The sequence below is a fragment of the Taudactylus pleione genome, unplaced genomic scaffold (genome assembly GCF_031769625.1).
Source record: "Taudactylus pleione unplaced genomic scaffold, aTauple2 ptg000250l, whole genome shotgun sequence".
NCBI lineage: Eukaryota > Metazoa > Chordata > Amphibia > Anura > Myobatrachidae > Taudactylus > Taudactylus pleione.
The window spans coordinates 359,422-375,290 of NW_028284652.1; the positions used below are offsets into that span (position 1 = coordinate 359,422).

Genomic DNA, 15,869 nt, shown 5'->3' on the forward strand with positions numbered 1-15,869 from the left:
CAATAAACTAGAGCATAGGCACACCTAGCTGTATCTGACTCCAGGAAATCAAGATCTGGCCAGTTCACATACATCAACTCAGTAGGTCATGACTAATAACAAACAACAGACTTTGTATTCCTTAGCAAGTTCTAAAAGGACACCATGAGGGGAGATGTATCAAGCAGTATAAAAAGAGTGGAGAAGTGGACAAGTAGCCTGAGCAACCAATAGGCTTATAACTACCATGTCAGGGAGACTGTGAAAGCAGCACCTATGAGCGCTGCGGTAAATTGGGCGTGTACTGCTACATCTAAGAGGTGTGTCAGAACATTGACTTCCATTCAAATGTAAATGAGCCCCAAAGCAGTTAGTAAGATCTATTTGTTGATGAAAACACACAAATACATTTTAGGGCTTGCTCGTGTATTGTGTTTTACAAGGGATCCATATACATGGTCAAGAGAAGCCTTATAAGAAAATGCATCTAACCATAGGGATCTTTGTGCCTTATGACCAATGCTGGGAAAGGGCACCGATTATACCATTTGAATTTATTTATTTTTTTCTCTCCAAGTATAGAACAGCTACATAATGGGGGTAAGGTGCAATCAGGGAGATTGCTAGATTCTACAGGGAGTCAGGGAGATTGCTATTATTTCAGGGAGTCTCCCGGACAATCAGGGAGAGGTGTCTAATACATACACACTAAATCACAACTTACAAGTGAATTTTTTTCCCCAGGGCAATTACAAAAGGTTCAAGGGCAATACAAGTCTAACTGCAGCTGTCTACTGACCATATTGTTCATGGACTAAAAATATAACAAAATAAATTCCAAGATGCACACTGGCTACTTTGTGACATTTTGTACAATGTGTTTGACTACAGTCAGAGTGGCTTGCTCATACTTTATGCTGCCAGTCCTTAAGTGGGAAAGCAAAAGAACAACTTGTAGCTTATGGAGGTCATTGGAAAGCTCACAGAACACGCAGAATATTTCAAAAGATAAAAGAGCTGAATTGGAGGGAAGTTACTGACTAAATGATATTAGGGTTACTGACTAAATGATAGGGGCAGTGTCTAGATGTAAGGACAGGAATGCGGGCAAGCAGGAAGCCCCAGAGTAAGGGTTAGATAGCGGAACTAGAAGGGTTCTATACTACACAGAAGTGATAGGAGGCTTCAGTCACACGGAGATTGGCATAGAATAAAACAGCCCTATGTGAAGCAAAGTTCATACATTCATGTTTTTGTTCAGCCTGCTGAATACAAAAGGGACATTTCTTTAATGAAGCAGCAAAATTATTATTTTAGAAATAAGAGAAAAGTGAAAGCATCTGATTTTAGGTCATTTCATGTGTCAAACGCAGTCACTACTTTTCTTATGGTACTTTTGCAGCTTTATGATCAATTTAATGGCCTAGGCAAGATTTTCACTGGTGTCCCCTAGCACCGTTGCTAGTTCTGCTTCTGACCCAGCACAGCACAGCACAGAACCCATCACAGCAACACCCATCACCCCCACTCATAGCAATCCTCATCCGCAAAGCTGTAACTAGACATTTTGCTGCCCGTGCAAGCAAGAGTGTTGGCGCTCCCACCCCCCATATTATAAATAGGGACAGCGCGCTCTAAAGACACTGTGTGTCTACCTGCAGACAGGCTCAGCCTGCTGGACCCTGCAAAAGCCCATGGGAGGAGGAGCTGCTGCGGCTGGGCATGCCCGGAAGCCCTCCTCCACCGGCCAATTTTGTTACTGCCCGCACAGTCTCTGTTCCCCGCTCCAGCCAGCTGTATGAGTTGCCGTCCGATCGGAACTGAGCTGAGAGCTCTGATCGCGGTAGGGCAGCAAGTGTCCGTTCATCACAGTCCCGGAGCTGCCCGCAATCAAGCTGAGCAGGCACTAGGCTTGGAATGCATGCCCGTAGCCATTCCAAATGCCGTAGGCGTTTGCCTAGTTTGCCTATGCCTAGGGCCAGCTCTGATAAAGGGCAAATTGCTCCTTTTTTTGCTCATACTCCTAACTCAGGCCCTACATCCACATTTAATAAAGTGTTTATAAAAACAAATAATCTCCAACCCCCCCAGAACCTGATTTGAGGAGATCCTATCCAATAGGAGCCATTTCCCCTGGGCTGTTAGGGTCCCTGGATGAAATCACCCCCCCCCCCCACATAGGGGCACTGCTTTACACCCACTTTTTCTGCCTCATTAAGCAGTTTTAACACATCAATGCACTTACACTTCAAAGCCCACAGAGATCGCTTTTGGCAGTGGATTGGAAATGTACTGTATTTCTAGAGGCGAGGGTCTGAAAATAAGTTGTGTCCCTCCTCTGCAGACTGGACATACCTTTATGAAGGCTTATTGTCGCAAGGAACATTTCTTACAGACATGCTTAATTTTACTCCCGCAAGTTTGACCTATTAAGTTTTTTTTTTTAGTAATCTCCTCTTTCTGATTTGCATACATACCAAACCTACATTCAAAACATGCAAGGGAGTAAGGAACGCAGCATGCACACATAAAAATGAAACCAACCCAGACAAAACAGATATCCTAGACCAGGCCTGGCCAACCTGAGGCTCTCTGGCTGCTGTGAAACTACAAGTCCCAGCTGTAGTTTCACAACAGCTGGGTTGCCTCAGGTTGGCCAGGCCTGTCCTAGACCACTGTTTCCAAAACTCCGTCATTACAGTCCAGATAGTTAAATCAAATTGACTGATGTATTAATTAAGTCACCTGTGTTAAAGCATGGACTGTAATGGCGAAGTTTGTTAACCTCTATCCCAGACGTCTTCCCCATACCTACCAAGAATCCATTAGGTATCAAGTTTCAATTCAAAAGGAAATAAATATATTATAGCACAATATTCTGTTTCAGGCTAAATACACTACTCAATAAAATATAAAAACTGCAATGCAATTACCTGCTCCCCTCCCACCTCCTGGTACCCCAACACACCATAACCAGGGCCGGCTCCAGGGGTTGGTGCACCCTGTTCCGGCCCTTAATAATGCCCTTACGTCGCATGTGGCTGCGCCGCGTGCGTCAAAAATTTGGGGTGTGGCCCAATTACCATAGGCCACGCCCCCTATTTGCCGTTATTTGGAGGCGTGCCGTAACGTCAGGCTGGGGGTAAACCTCAGCACTCAGTCACTGGCTGGGCTTCCCCCAGCCCTCTCCCATCAGTGAATGGATGCCGCCCGCGGCATCCATTCACACTCCGGGGTTCCGGTACCAACCTCCCGATTTGACCACCAGCAGGCCACTTCAGCCCGCAGGTGGAACAGCGGGACAGTACTGTCCCGCTGAAATCGGGATGCTGGGGAGGGGTGCCGCCCTCTACGGGTGGCGCCCCTATGCGACCGCGCTGGTCGAACACCCCTAGAGCTGGCCCTGACCATAACAAGCTGGAAAGGCACATTTTAAGCACTGCCACATGCCTCAGACGGTTCTTGGAAGAGTCCAACCTCCACACATCGTCTACGCAATCAGGAAAGAAATATGGTACAAACGTGAGATGGGACAGATTACCAGTATCCTGATGAGTTCGTCTATTGTCTTTCATTAAACATGGACCCATTGACTTATGTTGACAACATCTCCTCACTATTGCCCTTGTATCACGCTCATTCCACAGACTTCCCATCCACTTCATTTGCAGCTACCTAATACACTGTCACTATTTGTTACTTTTATACTATCTATGTAGGATGTCTATTTGTTACCTGCACTTTATATCTTGTATCAATACCTTCTCAGATGCTGTTTAAAAAAATAATAAAAAAATAAAAAAGGAAAAAAACATTTCCTCCCACTAATGCTTGAACCGTCATTTGATAGCTTAGAGCATGTTGGCCAGCTTGTGGCTCTCCAGCTGTTGTGAAACTACAAGTCCCAATGTGCCCTGCCAATGTTTTGCTATTAGGGAAGGCTAAAAACTGTGGCAGGGTATGCTGCGACTTGTAGTTTCACAACAGCTGGAGAGCCACAGTTTGGCCAGGCCTAGCTTAGAGCTTGTCCAAACCCTACAGAGACCAAACTGACCCTTTTTTATAATCAATATCAAATGGACAAGGGGTCCCCACCTTACCATCTTCAATTTTGATAACATTTTACATGAGGGTTGGCAGACTAATTTTGTGAAACTTTTAGTTCACAATATGCAACAGCAGCAAAACTATGGCCCTCAAAGTGGGAGTGGATGCACCTGTCACCGAATCCGCAATGTACAATCAGCAGGTGAGGACGATCTTCAAAATAAGGGCCTCATTCAGCTTGGATCGCAGGTCTGCATTTGCATGCACCCGGTCAACATTTGCGATCTGTGCATGTGTATGCACCGCAGTGCACAAACCAGCCACTGAGCGTAGCGAATACGCAGTGGCACAAAGAAATGATTGACAGCAAGTGTTGCTTTGGGTGGAGAGGGGAAGTGGTCGAAGGAATGCAGGCGTGCCTGTGCATTTGAATGCTGTTACATTGGACATGCATAATTAATCCCCAGCGAAGGCATACGCAGCCAGAGCTCTACATGGCAAGAGGAAGCTTCGCAGGTTGTGAGTCATGTCAAGCTCAACCACAACTCTGAGTACGGGTCCGATGTTACCGATGTTTTAGCTGACTTGCAGATGTATGTAATGGGAAGTGGGCGGCTTTATAAGCTGATGGGCGTCTTGGTATAGTACTGCGATCACATTTATTTGCATATTTTTGCAACATGCGGGTGCGTAAAATTGCAGACTTGTGATCCAAGCTGAATGATGCCCATAGTCCACTACACTTGGAATGACCCATAGCATTGACTACATAAAACACAGTCACACAGCACTATACATTAGTGGTGGTGAATTTAGTTCTGCCCTGGACCCAAAATCCATCTACAGCGCATCAAGCCTCACAACAATGAAGTGACTGAGTTGAGGCACTACCAGTACCCAACATAGATTTATGTGTAAAACTACCTCTTGGTATAAAATATTGTTAAACTAGAGACAACCACTGGCAGGTATCTGTGCTCGTCTGGGAAAGTCAGCATCAGGTAGATCCTGGCCAGAAGGGTAAGTGACTATGACAACATCTGCATAGGCATTTGGCTGTAACTTGCGCTAACAGTTCTCTCGCATCAGGAAGCCTTCAACCACATGCTCCTGCAGTTCCTTTTATGCCATACTTACTTGAAAATAAAAAGAAATATATATATATATCTACTTGAAAATAAAAAGGTTGGATATAGATATATATATATATATATCCAATGGTCCGGCACTACAATTAAAGTTTTTAAGTGGCCCTCAGTGTATGATGAATAGCCAGCAAAAAATAAAAGTACAGCGGCATTATGTCGTTTCAGGGCTAAGTCTCCCTTTTGTCAAGTGTATCTAATGTGACATGTATTACCTTGACAAAAGGGCGACTTAGCCCTGAAACGTTGGACATACCAGTTTGCAGGTATTACCTGAAATAGCGTTTTTGATAGTAAAAAAAAAATTCAATTTAATGTGCTCAATCCCACTTTTGCGTTTTCAAAATTCAAAGCTACATTTAAAATGTTAGAAAACAGCACTTCCTAGGGCTAATGTGCAGATTAGTTTTTATGGGTTTATATGTATTCTCCAAGCTCATAAAAGACTACACTTTATATGGAGAAAAGAGGATGTCTCAACTTGTTAAACGCATGAAAGTCACTATTGGCATGAATTTTAAAACCCTTAAAAAGACAAATCAAACGTCAAACAATTTGTCCTGATTATATGCAGCCAGTTAACACAACTTTCCTCACACAGGATCAATCATTGAGTATCGATTCTGCAAATGCTGGCTCACTGCCGTTGGTAAAACAATATGGGTATGAAATCTGTGCATATATGCCGACACTTTAATGGATTCTGAGCGGCTAATGCAGGCCTGGCCAACCTGTGGTTCTCCAGCTGTTGTGGAGCTACAAGTCCCAGCATACCCTTCTATGCATCTTCCTATTGACCAGGATGACACTCGCCAGGGGCGCCGGCTGAGGGGGGGGAGGCGCCAATGCCGCCCAGTGGTGCCACCCGCGGCCAGTTCTATCTGCTGCTGCTGATCTCTCAGTCAGAGGCATAAGTGTCAGAAGACAGGGGGGGGGGGGTCGGCTTTGGGCGATCGCCACCCCATACAGCCACCACAGTGTCTGTTTGCTAACTACCTCAAATCAGATCGGTCCTCCCTCCCTCCCTCCTCCTCCAGCGCTGACGCTTCTGACAGAGAGCAGCAGCATAGACTTTTGACAGACAGGTCCCTTCCTCCCAATGTCCTGTATGGGAGGGAGGCACCAGCCTCTTACTTTGCCAGGGGTGCCTGGACCTCTAGATACACCCCTGGTTGAAATTACAGTGACGTTGGATTTTTCCTTTAAATATGGCTACTTTAAGCAGCTATCTTGCTATTTACAGAGTAAAGCTGCAAGAGCAAGTTACATGCATTTGATCTACAACAGTCACGCAGCCATAAATCCAAAACATTTTTCATTACGGCCTCAAGAAGTTAGTCTAAGAACTAAACATTCTCCAGGGTTTTGCATGGACATGTTCTACCTGAAAAACAAGCTCTGGCGGATCACATGAAGGACAGGCAGCAGAAACCTCATTTTGTTTTCAAAGTAACAAACTTCAGAATTACAGAAACATTTTTGATTGCATGTGTCAGCCAATTTTACCGCAACAGAGCACATAGATAGCTCATTTCAGTATAGTGGTTTAATTGTGAACAAGCCGTGCCGTGCTACATAATGGCTCTATTTCTGCATGACTGCGCCTGCTCTACCAGGGTTAAACCATTTAATCCCATCATTTTCCTCAAATACGAGTATGCATTGTGCAACTATTTATTGCAGGGGAAAGCTTTTTGCCCAGTCTAGAATATGCAGAGGAAGAGCATTAAAATGCATATCTAGATCATACAGATGAAATGTGTTAAGGCAATTACAAAGGGATATCAAAATACTTGCTTTTACTAGCATTATTTTGTACTGCCCTAATCTGCTTATCGCTAGCTCAAGATGACATTGCAAAAGCAGAGGAAAGAAAAATCTTCATTCAATTACTTTTTTTTCCTAAACTTATTACAGACCGTGTGTGCATATACATACAGAATATATACATATAGTGCACACGGAAGTCCAGGTATTGTCCGTTTTTTTGTTGGCAGCTTTTCCTAAAAGACCTCTTACCAAAAGTCAGTGTTTCTGTACATGGATAAAAAGAATAGTAGGCCCACAATGGTGAAGTACACTTAAAATCCAATTCTTTATCGCAGGAAGTCCTTGTAACATGTTTGGGCTTGGCTTATGATGGAAACGTGACGTTATCTGACCAGGAAGCGCAGGACATACCGGTCCAGGAAGCCTTTATATATGACCACTTTATATGTGTGAGTGGTTCTTAATTGTTTTCAGTAAACAATTGGGTTTAAAAGTACTTCTCCATTGTGCGCCTCCTATTCTAGAATTTATATTATAATCTCTCTCTCTCTATATATATATATATATATATATATATATATATATATATATATATATATATATATATACATACACACACACACCCACACATATATGCAGGGGGGTTTCTCAGTACCCAGAAACCCCCTCTGCCCAGCGATCAGTGGCGTAGCGCAGTTGGTTTCAGTAAGCATAGTGCGGACCGCAGTGAGTGTGGTCTGCACTACACAGTAACAGCCAATGAGAGTCAGACAGATTCTCATTGGCTGCTGCAGCCACGGAGGAAGCCGGGCTGGAGCTCACTCATGAGCTCCGGCTCCCACAGTGGGTGATGGGAGAGAAGACATGACGTCTCTCCCATAGTGCAGAATGGGAGGACAGAGGAGTGGATGGTAGCGGGCGCAGGGATTCAGGCAAGTATATTGTGTTATATATGTAAGGGGCACTGCATAGGGCAGACCCCTACTGGGGGCCAGGGGCGGATCTATTTCCCAGTGATCTGCGCCAGCGCAGAAAAGATGTCCCTGGGAAAGTAGGCACTGTAGAGACCCGCGCATGCGCTGTAGATTCTGGCAGAAGCCAGAATCTGCAGAGCTCTGTGCCACTGAGCCGCCATCAGAGAGGAGGGGGCCCAAACGGAGGCTGCACACTGGCCCCCTCCTCTCTTAAAACACCCCTGACTGGGGCCACTGTATAAGGGGCACCACTACTGGGGGCACTGCATAGGGGGGGACCACTGCTGGGGGCACTGCATAGGGGGGGACCACTGCTGGGGGCACTGCATAGGGGGGGACCACTGCTGGGGGCACTGCATAGGGGGGACCACTGCTGGGGGCAATTTAAGGGGCAGTGCACAGGAGGGACCACTACATAGAGGGGTACTGTATAAGTCTCTCCCCCCCCTTTAATAATCCTGCGTTTGCCACACACATAGCAAAAACTGGTCAGCACACACTTAGCTGTAAAAGTCATTGCCTGGTATGTATACAACCCAATGGTCCAAGGCTGATAGCGTATATAATATTTTTCATAGGGACACCACGCCATTGTGGTCGAAACATGGAATTTGAATGATGTGCTGATGACGTAAACGATAAAGTATGTTTTCTTAAAGCCTTTATGGAAAACCCTGGTGAGTGCGCTCTGCTTGAGATATATATATATATATAGATATATATATATATATATATATATATATATACACACACACACACACACACACACACACACACTTAGAAAAAAGAAAAACATTATGTTAGGTCGGTGCTTCCAGTCTACTGTACGTGAATGACTCTGCAAGAATGAGGGGCCCATTTATCATTGACCATCCATCCATTTCTGACAGCAGCCGCAGCCCCCATAGGTTCCTATGGGGGACGAGATGCTGTCGGATTTACTACGTATTCCGAAGCTTGGACCCCACAGCTAACACCATCTAAAGAAAAATGTGTTACTATTGGGCAGAGCTGGAGAGAGAAATGTGTTCCTATAGGGGCAAATAGGGGAGATAAAATGTTTAACTACAAGGGGGGGCAAACAATTGTTACATTTTAAATCTGCCCACCTTTTAGAGTAGTACTGCAAGGGTGAAGGGGAAATAAATGTATTACTATACAGGTGAGGGAGGCCAATGTACAGAAGGGGTCATGACTTACCTATGTTGAAAGAGGAGTGCGTTACTGCGCAGACTCCAGTCTTCCTGTTCACAGGAAGGCTTCATGCTCTGTCCAAAGATAGCCACGGTGGTCACTACTGAGCACAGGGACAATCTTTTTTTTTTTTACTGTGGAGAGTAACATGGTGGGAAGCCGAAGTCTTCTGCTTAGCTTCTAAAAAGAACCCGGTTAATATCTGCATATAAGGCTGTTCAAGATTCGTGCACCGCTACCCATTTGCAACTTACACTCACTCGCTAAAGCCCCGCTCCATTGCAGTGACAGTTACAGTAACAGTGAGTACGGCTGTACCTACTTGTACTTCAATAAACCAACACCACTGGTTAAGTAACTGGGCTGTTTATAGTTGGAGTCATCCCTAACTGTGTGTAGTTTGTATATTCTCCCTGTGCTTGTGTGGGTTTCCTCCGGGTGCTCCGGTTTCCTCCCACATAAATATACTGGTAGGTTAATTGGCTAACAACAAAAAAATGAACCCGTGTGTTTAAATATGTGCATGTACACGTGGTAGGGAATATAGATTGTAAGCTCCACTGGGGCAGGGACTGATGTGAATGGACAAATATTCTCTGTAAAGCGCTGCAGAATGTGTGCGCGCTATAAGTAACTGGTAATAAATAAAATAAAACTGCTGGTTTGTGTCTATAAAACATTTATTTATTAATAGTTTCTTATATAGTGCAGCATATTCTGTTGCGCTTTACAATTGGACTATATATCTCTGCAATATCAACACCTGCACTCAAATAATTTCCAACAACCTACTATGTGACAACACCAACTATATGGAACAGTCATGCTCCCACTCACAGTTCTGTCACCGGAACTTTATTAAAATGTTGAGCATCATGGGATACTTGGAAAGAGGATTCCCTTTTCCTGTAGTAAAATCTAAGTATTTTGCCCATTTAAGGGAGATTTATTGTGGCTCCGTCAAATAAGCACTCACCCCCAATGCAGGTCACGGACCAAAAAATGTTGTGTCCCCCTGCTCTAGCTAGATAACAAGGGTTATTTAGCTACAAAAACTCTTAGACAATGAAAGTAAATATCTGACTGGCTAACGTTACTAGATAGATCCAGACTAATTGTTGATTTGTTGTTATGGGCTCCATGCACATGTGTTGGTTAATTAGTTCCAATGACAGCAAACAGTTAATGCGGGTTGTGTACAGGATGCCGGTGCTCGGGATCCTGGTGGTCAAAATTCCGATACCGGCATCCCGACAGGGTTAGGATACCGACACCTGTCGATAGGTATCCTAACCCTTTTCCTTCCCCTAACCATCCCTGGTGCCTAAACCTAACCTCTCCACCTAGTCCCTAAACCTAACCTCCCCCTCCCCGCACCCTAAACCTATCCCTCCCCCCTAGTGCCTAACCCTAACCCCGTTACTTACCTGTGCCGGTACTTGGATTCTGACAGGTGTCTAAGCGCTGGCATCCCTTTGCCAGGATGTTGATCGAATCCCGTTAAGTGCACAGTTCCACTTAGGTGGGAAAAATCCCCAAGAGACTTAGGCTGGGTACATATTAGGCTATATATTGGACAATATGTAGTTTTCAGGCAAATAAAAACAACAAATTGTTCACATCGCATAGCTCAATTTTGCGTTCACATGCATCGTCTGCAGGGTCGTCCCATCTGATGTGCTGCACAGGGCCGACCAGGCTGACGATAGCATGCAGGTGAATACAGGATGGAAGGATATATTGCGCGGTCGCACACTGGATCATGCAGTGTGTACAGCTGCCCGATATATCCTTACATCGGGCATTGGGTAGGCTAGGATACATCGTTCTGATATTTAACCAGTCTAATACCCCTTTTACACCAGAACTAAAACCCGGGTTATTGTAGGGTTAACCCGGGTAGCTCCTTGGTGTAAAAGGGGACTGGGTTGGATTGCCGGGTCGATTTACCTGGCAATCCAACCCACGTAACTTTCATGGTTTAACACGGGAATAACCCGTGAAACCCTGCAATGTACAAGGTACGATCCGGGTCATGGTGACCTGGATCGTGCAGCATGCCTGCTGATTGGACGGCTTCTGTGATGATGTCATCTCCAAGTGTCCACTAAAACATCGGAAAGGCGGGTCTCCGCAGTCCCGGCTCCGGTGTGATATTCCCGAGTCGGCGCCGGGAAATTCCAGGTGTGATCCGGATTGGAATTCTGTTCCACCCTCTGGGTCAGACCCGGAATTTCGGAATAAAAGCGGTATAAAGGGGCCTATTCATTAGCAGATAAATTGAAAAATATATTGTTCAATTTATCTGCTATGGATAGGCCCTGAACGATGACAGATGCGCATTCCCGCGGCCGATAAATTGAATCTTTCATCTCATCAACATGTTGGTCAATTATCGCATATCGCTGCCAGATATTAGAAATCTCTGGCAATTTATATGCGGTAAATGACGAAAGATATTAGCAGCAGCTACAGAGCTCTGCAGAGAAAAAAAATCCACTCCCTGAATGATGTCAAGCGATATCGCTCGCCAAAATCTGTTATGTACATGACAGATATCGTTCAGCACAGCCACCGGAATTTCCAAGGGATATCTTTTGTCTTTCATCGCTCAGAAATACATCTGATAATGCATAGGCCCCTTTACTGAGCCAGTCAGCATTTTTATGAATTTGATAACATTAAAATCTGAGAGCATTATTATTGAGAATATTGACATATAAAAAAATATTAGCAATATGATTCCAAAACAAACTCCTTTTATTGACCTCTACACATACTAGTTTAAACTATTAACAAGTAAAATAAATAGATCACAAAGAAAAGACTATTGGAATATTTCAACACACAAAGTGTTAATTGGTATCCTGTTGTAAGACACAGGTAGGGCCTCCAAACCAAAGGAACAAGTATGAGAAACAATTACAAGGTGTATAAGAAGCCAGATAGACTAGTCTAAACCAAAAGGGAATTTCAAAGATACCGATACCAAGAAGTTGTGGTCAGGTTGGGTGACAGTGATGTCACAGCATGACAGAATGTCACACCCTATCGGCTGCTTTGATTTGCCCCTTAGTAAGCTGAGACATTACAAAAAAAAACCAATACATACAGTTTTAAACTGCTGCAGTACTGCTATATGCACTGACCAGACTATGGGCCTGATTCAACCCAGATCGCAGCTACGTAATCACACGCAATGAAGCTGCGAAAATATACTAATGCCTGTCACCGCTCAGCCAGCAGAGAGACGCCCACTACTGCTTTCTCACATCCATAATACCTCGCAGTTCTGCATATACATCGGAGAACATGGGCCCGTCACGCACAATTACAGCAGGTCTGACTTGTCTCAAAAATTGCAAGTCTCGTCGCACACAATGAGAGCGCAAGCTGCGTATGCCGTCGCAGTGGCTAATTTATGCACACCAATGCAACGGGTTCAAACGGACAGACACGCCTGCGTTTCTCCAACCTCACCCCCGTCACCACCCACAAACCCTCACGGCCTGTCACTCACTCTGTGATGGATTCCTTTCTGTGTGCGTAATTGCAGTGCAATTGCCGCGTAAGCGCAGTGCAGTGTATGCACACTACACAACAATTGGCTGCTTTGCATACGCGGTTGCAAATATACGATCCATGCTGAATCATTCCCTATATGCACTGACCAGACTGTGCAAGTGCGGGCATGGGGCATCAATGCAATACAGTGCGTGATCTGTACACAATCTTGTACAGCACAATAGTAGTAAAATGCCAACTCTCTATAATTATATTGTTGATACTTATCATTACTATAACAGGTATTTTAGATAAATGTTTTAAAAAGGTATAAAAAAAATAAATAAATTATCAACAAAGTTTAAAAGTATCTATAGAGAATACTCCCTGGGTGCTATACAGTGGTGAAGTACACTGATGGAAAATCCATGTTCATAAAAAAATAATGGGTGTAAGGTGCAATCAGAGAGATTGCTATACTCTTCAGGGAGTTTGCTACTATTTCAGGGAGTCTCCCTGACAATCAGGGAGAGATGGCAAGTACATTATGAGTAACAGTGAGTACGGCTGTACTTCAATAAACCAACACCACTGGTTAAGTAACTGGGCTGTTTATAGTTGGAGTCATCTACTGGTGTGTGCCTATAAAATGTATTTATTTATTAACACTTTCTTGTATAGTGCAGCATATTCTGTTGCGCTTTACAATTGGACTATATAACTCTGCAATATCAACACCTGCACACACAGTGCAGTGTATGCACAGTATGCAACAATTGGCCGCTTTGCATATGCAGGGAGAATACTCCATGTGTGCTATACAGTGATAAAGTGCACTGATGGAAAAACATGTCCATAAAATACTTACTGCATAATGAAATATGTTAATCACCATACTGACATCATTCGGGTATCTCTGGATAATGTAAAGATAAATCCTGGGCATATATTTTTATGGCTTTGTTCATCAAAAATCTAACAACATACACTTACCATTGAGCTTAAGAGTAATTTGTATAGTTACAAATTCAAATTGTATTAGTTTAAATCCAAATTAGTGCTTTGAAGTTTTCTAGGTTTTATTTTTTCCAGAGGCGCAGAGATTACAAAAGGTTATATATTAATAGACAACACCCAACCCTAACACTGTAACATGTTTGTTCAGAAATTATTTTGATATTATCCAAATGGGTCAACATTATCCAGATGTCTATAATTAGCCATATCATATACACACAGGTTTACACTGAACAACAAGAGTTAGGCTTGATGCAGTCTCTTACCCCAGGCCAGGAATTCTGTCACGTTCTTGTCCCGGCGGAGAGGTGCTGCATTGCATTCCTGACACAGGCAGATGAGTACATCTAGAAGGGTCTCAACGCTTAAAGAGTCACAACCAGTTCCGTAAGGGCCTCTGAGAAACATGTCCTCCAGTTCCTTTAGTCTCTTCTCCACCGACATCCTGAGAGCTGTCCGTTACCAATTTGTTTGTTCAGAAGAACTGGGAATGACCCAGCAAATTTTACCCTAGTAGAAGAGTGTATTCCCTATATGCAAGGACACTATGGCTTAACTTTATCAAGTCTTGAAGATGGAATAATGCTCCTGCGAAGTTTCTTTGAATCTGAATAACCCCTTGTAGGTGTCCTCTGAATTCTAGACCCCACTAAGATTGTCTCAATTGCATATATAAATAGTAATGGATAAATTAGCAGCAGACTGAAATGTTATCTAGCATGGAATACAGATTATTTAAAATAATAGTGTATGTTCTCTTACCTATAATTTGGTGCTTAGCTACAATGAGATGGATGTATTCTTGTGCAAATATAAAAGTTTTTATACTTTAGATTTAATTTAAATGTATGACCCTTTGTACAACCGACGTATGAACTAATTGTGGGTGCAGTGTGAAAGGCTCTCACACCATATGAGATTGACACACACTCTTCAAAATAAGCATCTGTGCATAAACAGTACTGTATTTACAGTATATGTCTACTATAAACGATATCCATTTGCAGTGACAGAAGGACATACGCTATGTGTCATCCATACACCCAGTCACTCTCTCCCCAGGCGTCATGCATACACATTTCTATACAATGCATACAGAATGTAACACTGACATACAGCAGCACCAGGACTATGTGACAAGCTCATAGTGACTCAATGAGTTTCCCATACTTGTCACACAGTGTGAACAACCCACATTGTCATAGAAGATTATGCTGAATCTTCTTACAAAATATCCTGCCACAAACTACTATCACATACACATTAAAACACAGTAGTTCCCAACACTGTTTCTACAGTATACCACTCAATCACTCACTCACCTCCTTACAAGTAAACGATTCGTCCAGCACTGTGTTTTGTGTGTTCCCCTATTATGCATTTAAAACACAGCTATGATCTACACTTTTCCTATATAGTATGTATTTGGTGTCCCGGAATCTAGTTTATGTATTGCTGATGTGAATGCTCTATTGCACCTATACTGCTCTTGTGCAGGCTGATCCCTTCCTGTAGTTGCTGCAATCGGCTGCTTCTCCCCTCACCTGTACAAACCAAGCCCAGACACTGGCGTGGGCGTGGCTAAAGGCAGCACAGCCACGCCTCTTAGTGCACACCTGGAAGCCCTCCTTCTTTCCACTGATTGACAGCTATCGCAGCTAATTAAAAGTTAGTTAATTATTACAGCATAACAAAAGTCACGTGGTAATTAATATTGCATAGCGTTAAAGAGCTGCCTTTATGTTAGTGGTTTAAGATTATAGGCTGGCTCTAAATGATATATAGGTGGCAATGGCAACGTTTAAGTTAAGTATCCAGAGACACACTGTTGGGGACGTAGATCCAGGTACATTGCTCTGGACAAGCATTCAGGAATACTGCTGGGGACGGGTAATTAGGTACTCTGCTGGTGGCATGGATCCAGGTACACTGCTGGTGGCATGGATCCAGGTACACTGATGGGGGCATGAATCCATACACTACAGGAGACATGGACACAGTATATACTGTGTATATATATATATATATATATATATATATATATATATATATATATATATTTATTTATTTATTTTGCTGGGTATAGGTACACTATTTTGGAATTATATCCAGGTACAATGCTTGGAACATGTATTCAGTACACTGATGGACACATGTATCGGAGTACTCCACTGGGCACATGTATCGGAGTACTCCGCTGGGCACATGTATCGGAGTACTCCACTGGGCACATGTATCG

At 43.5% G+C, this 15,869-nt stretch overlaps 1 protein-coding gene across 1 annotated transcript in view; it reads right to left on the reverse strand.

Moving 5' to 3' along the window:
* The window catches only part of CDC42BPG (CDC42 binding protein kinase gamma), a 149,884-nt gene extending 134,696 nt beyond the window's left edge, over positions 1 to 15,188 (reverse strand). Inside the window, exon 1 of the mRNA XM_088480002.1 lies at positions 13,897 to 15,188. Within this exon, the coding sequence (XP_088336128.1) occupies positions 13,897 to 14,074 (178 nt within the window). The 5' untranslated portion in view covers positions 14,075 to 15,188. The remainder of the gene's footprint in view (positions 1 to 13,896) is intronic.
* Positions 15,189 to 15,869: the final 681 nt, after the last annotated feature.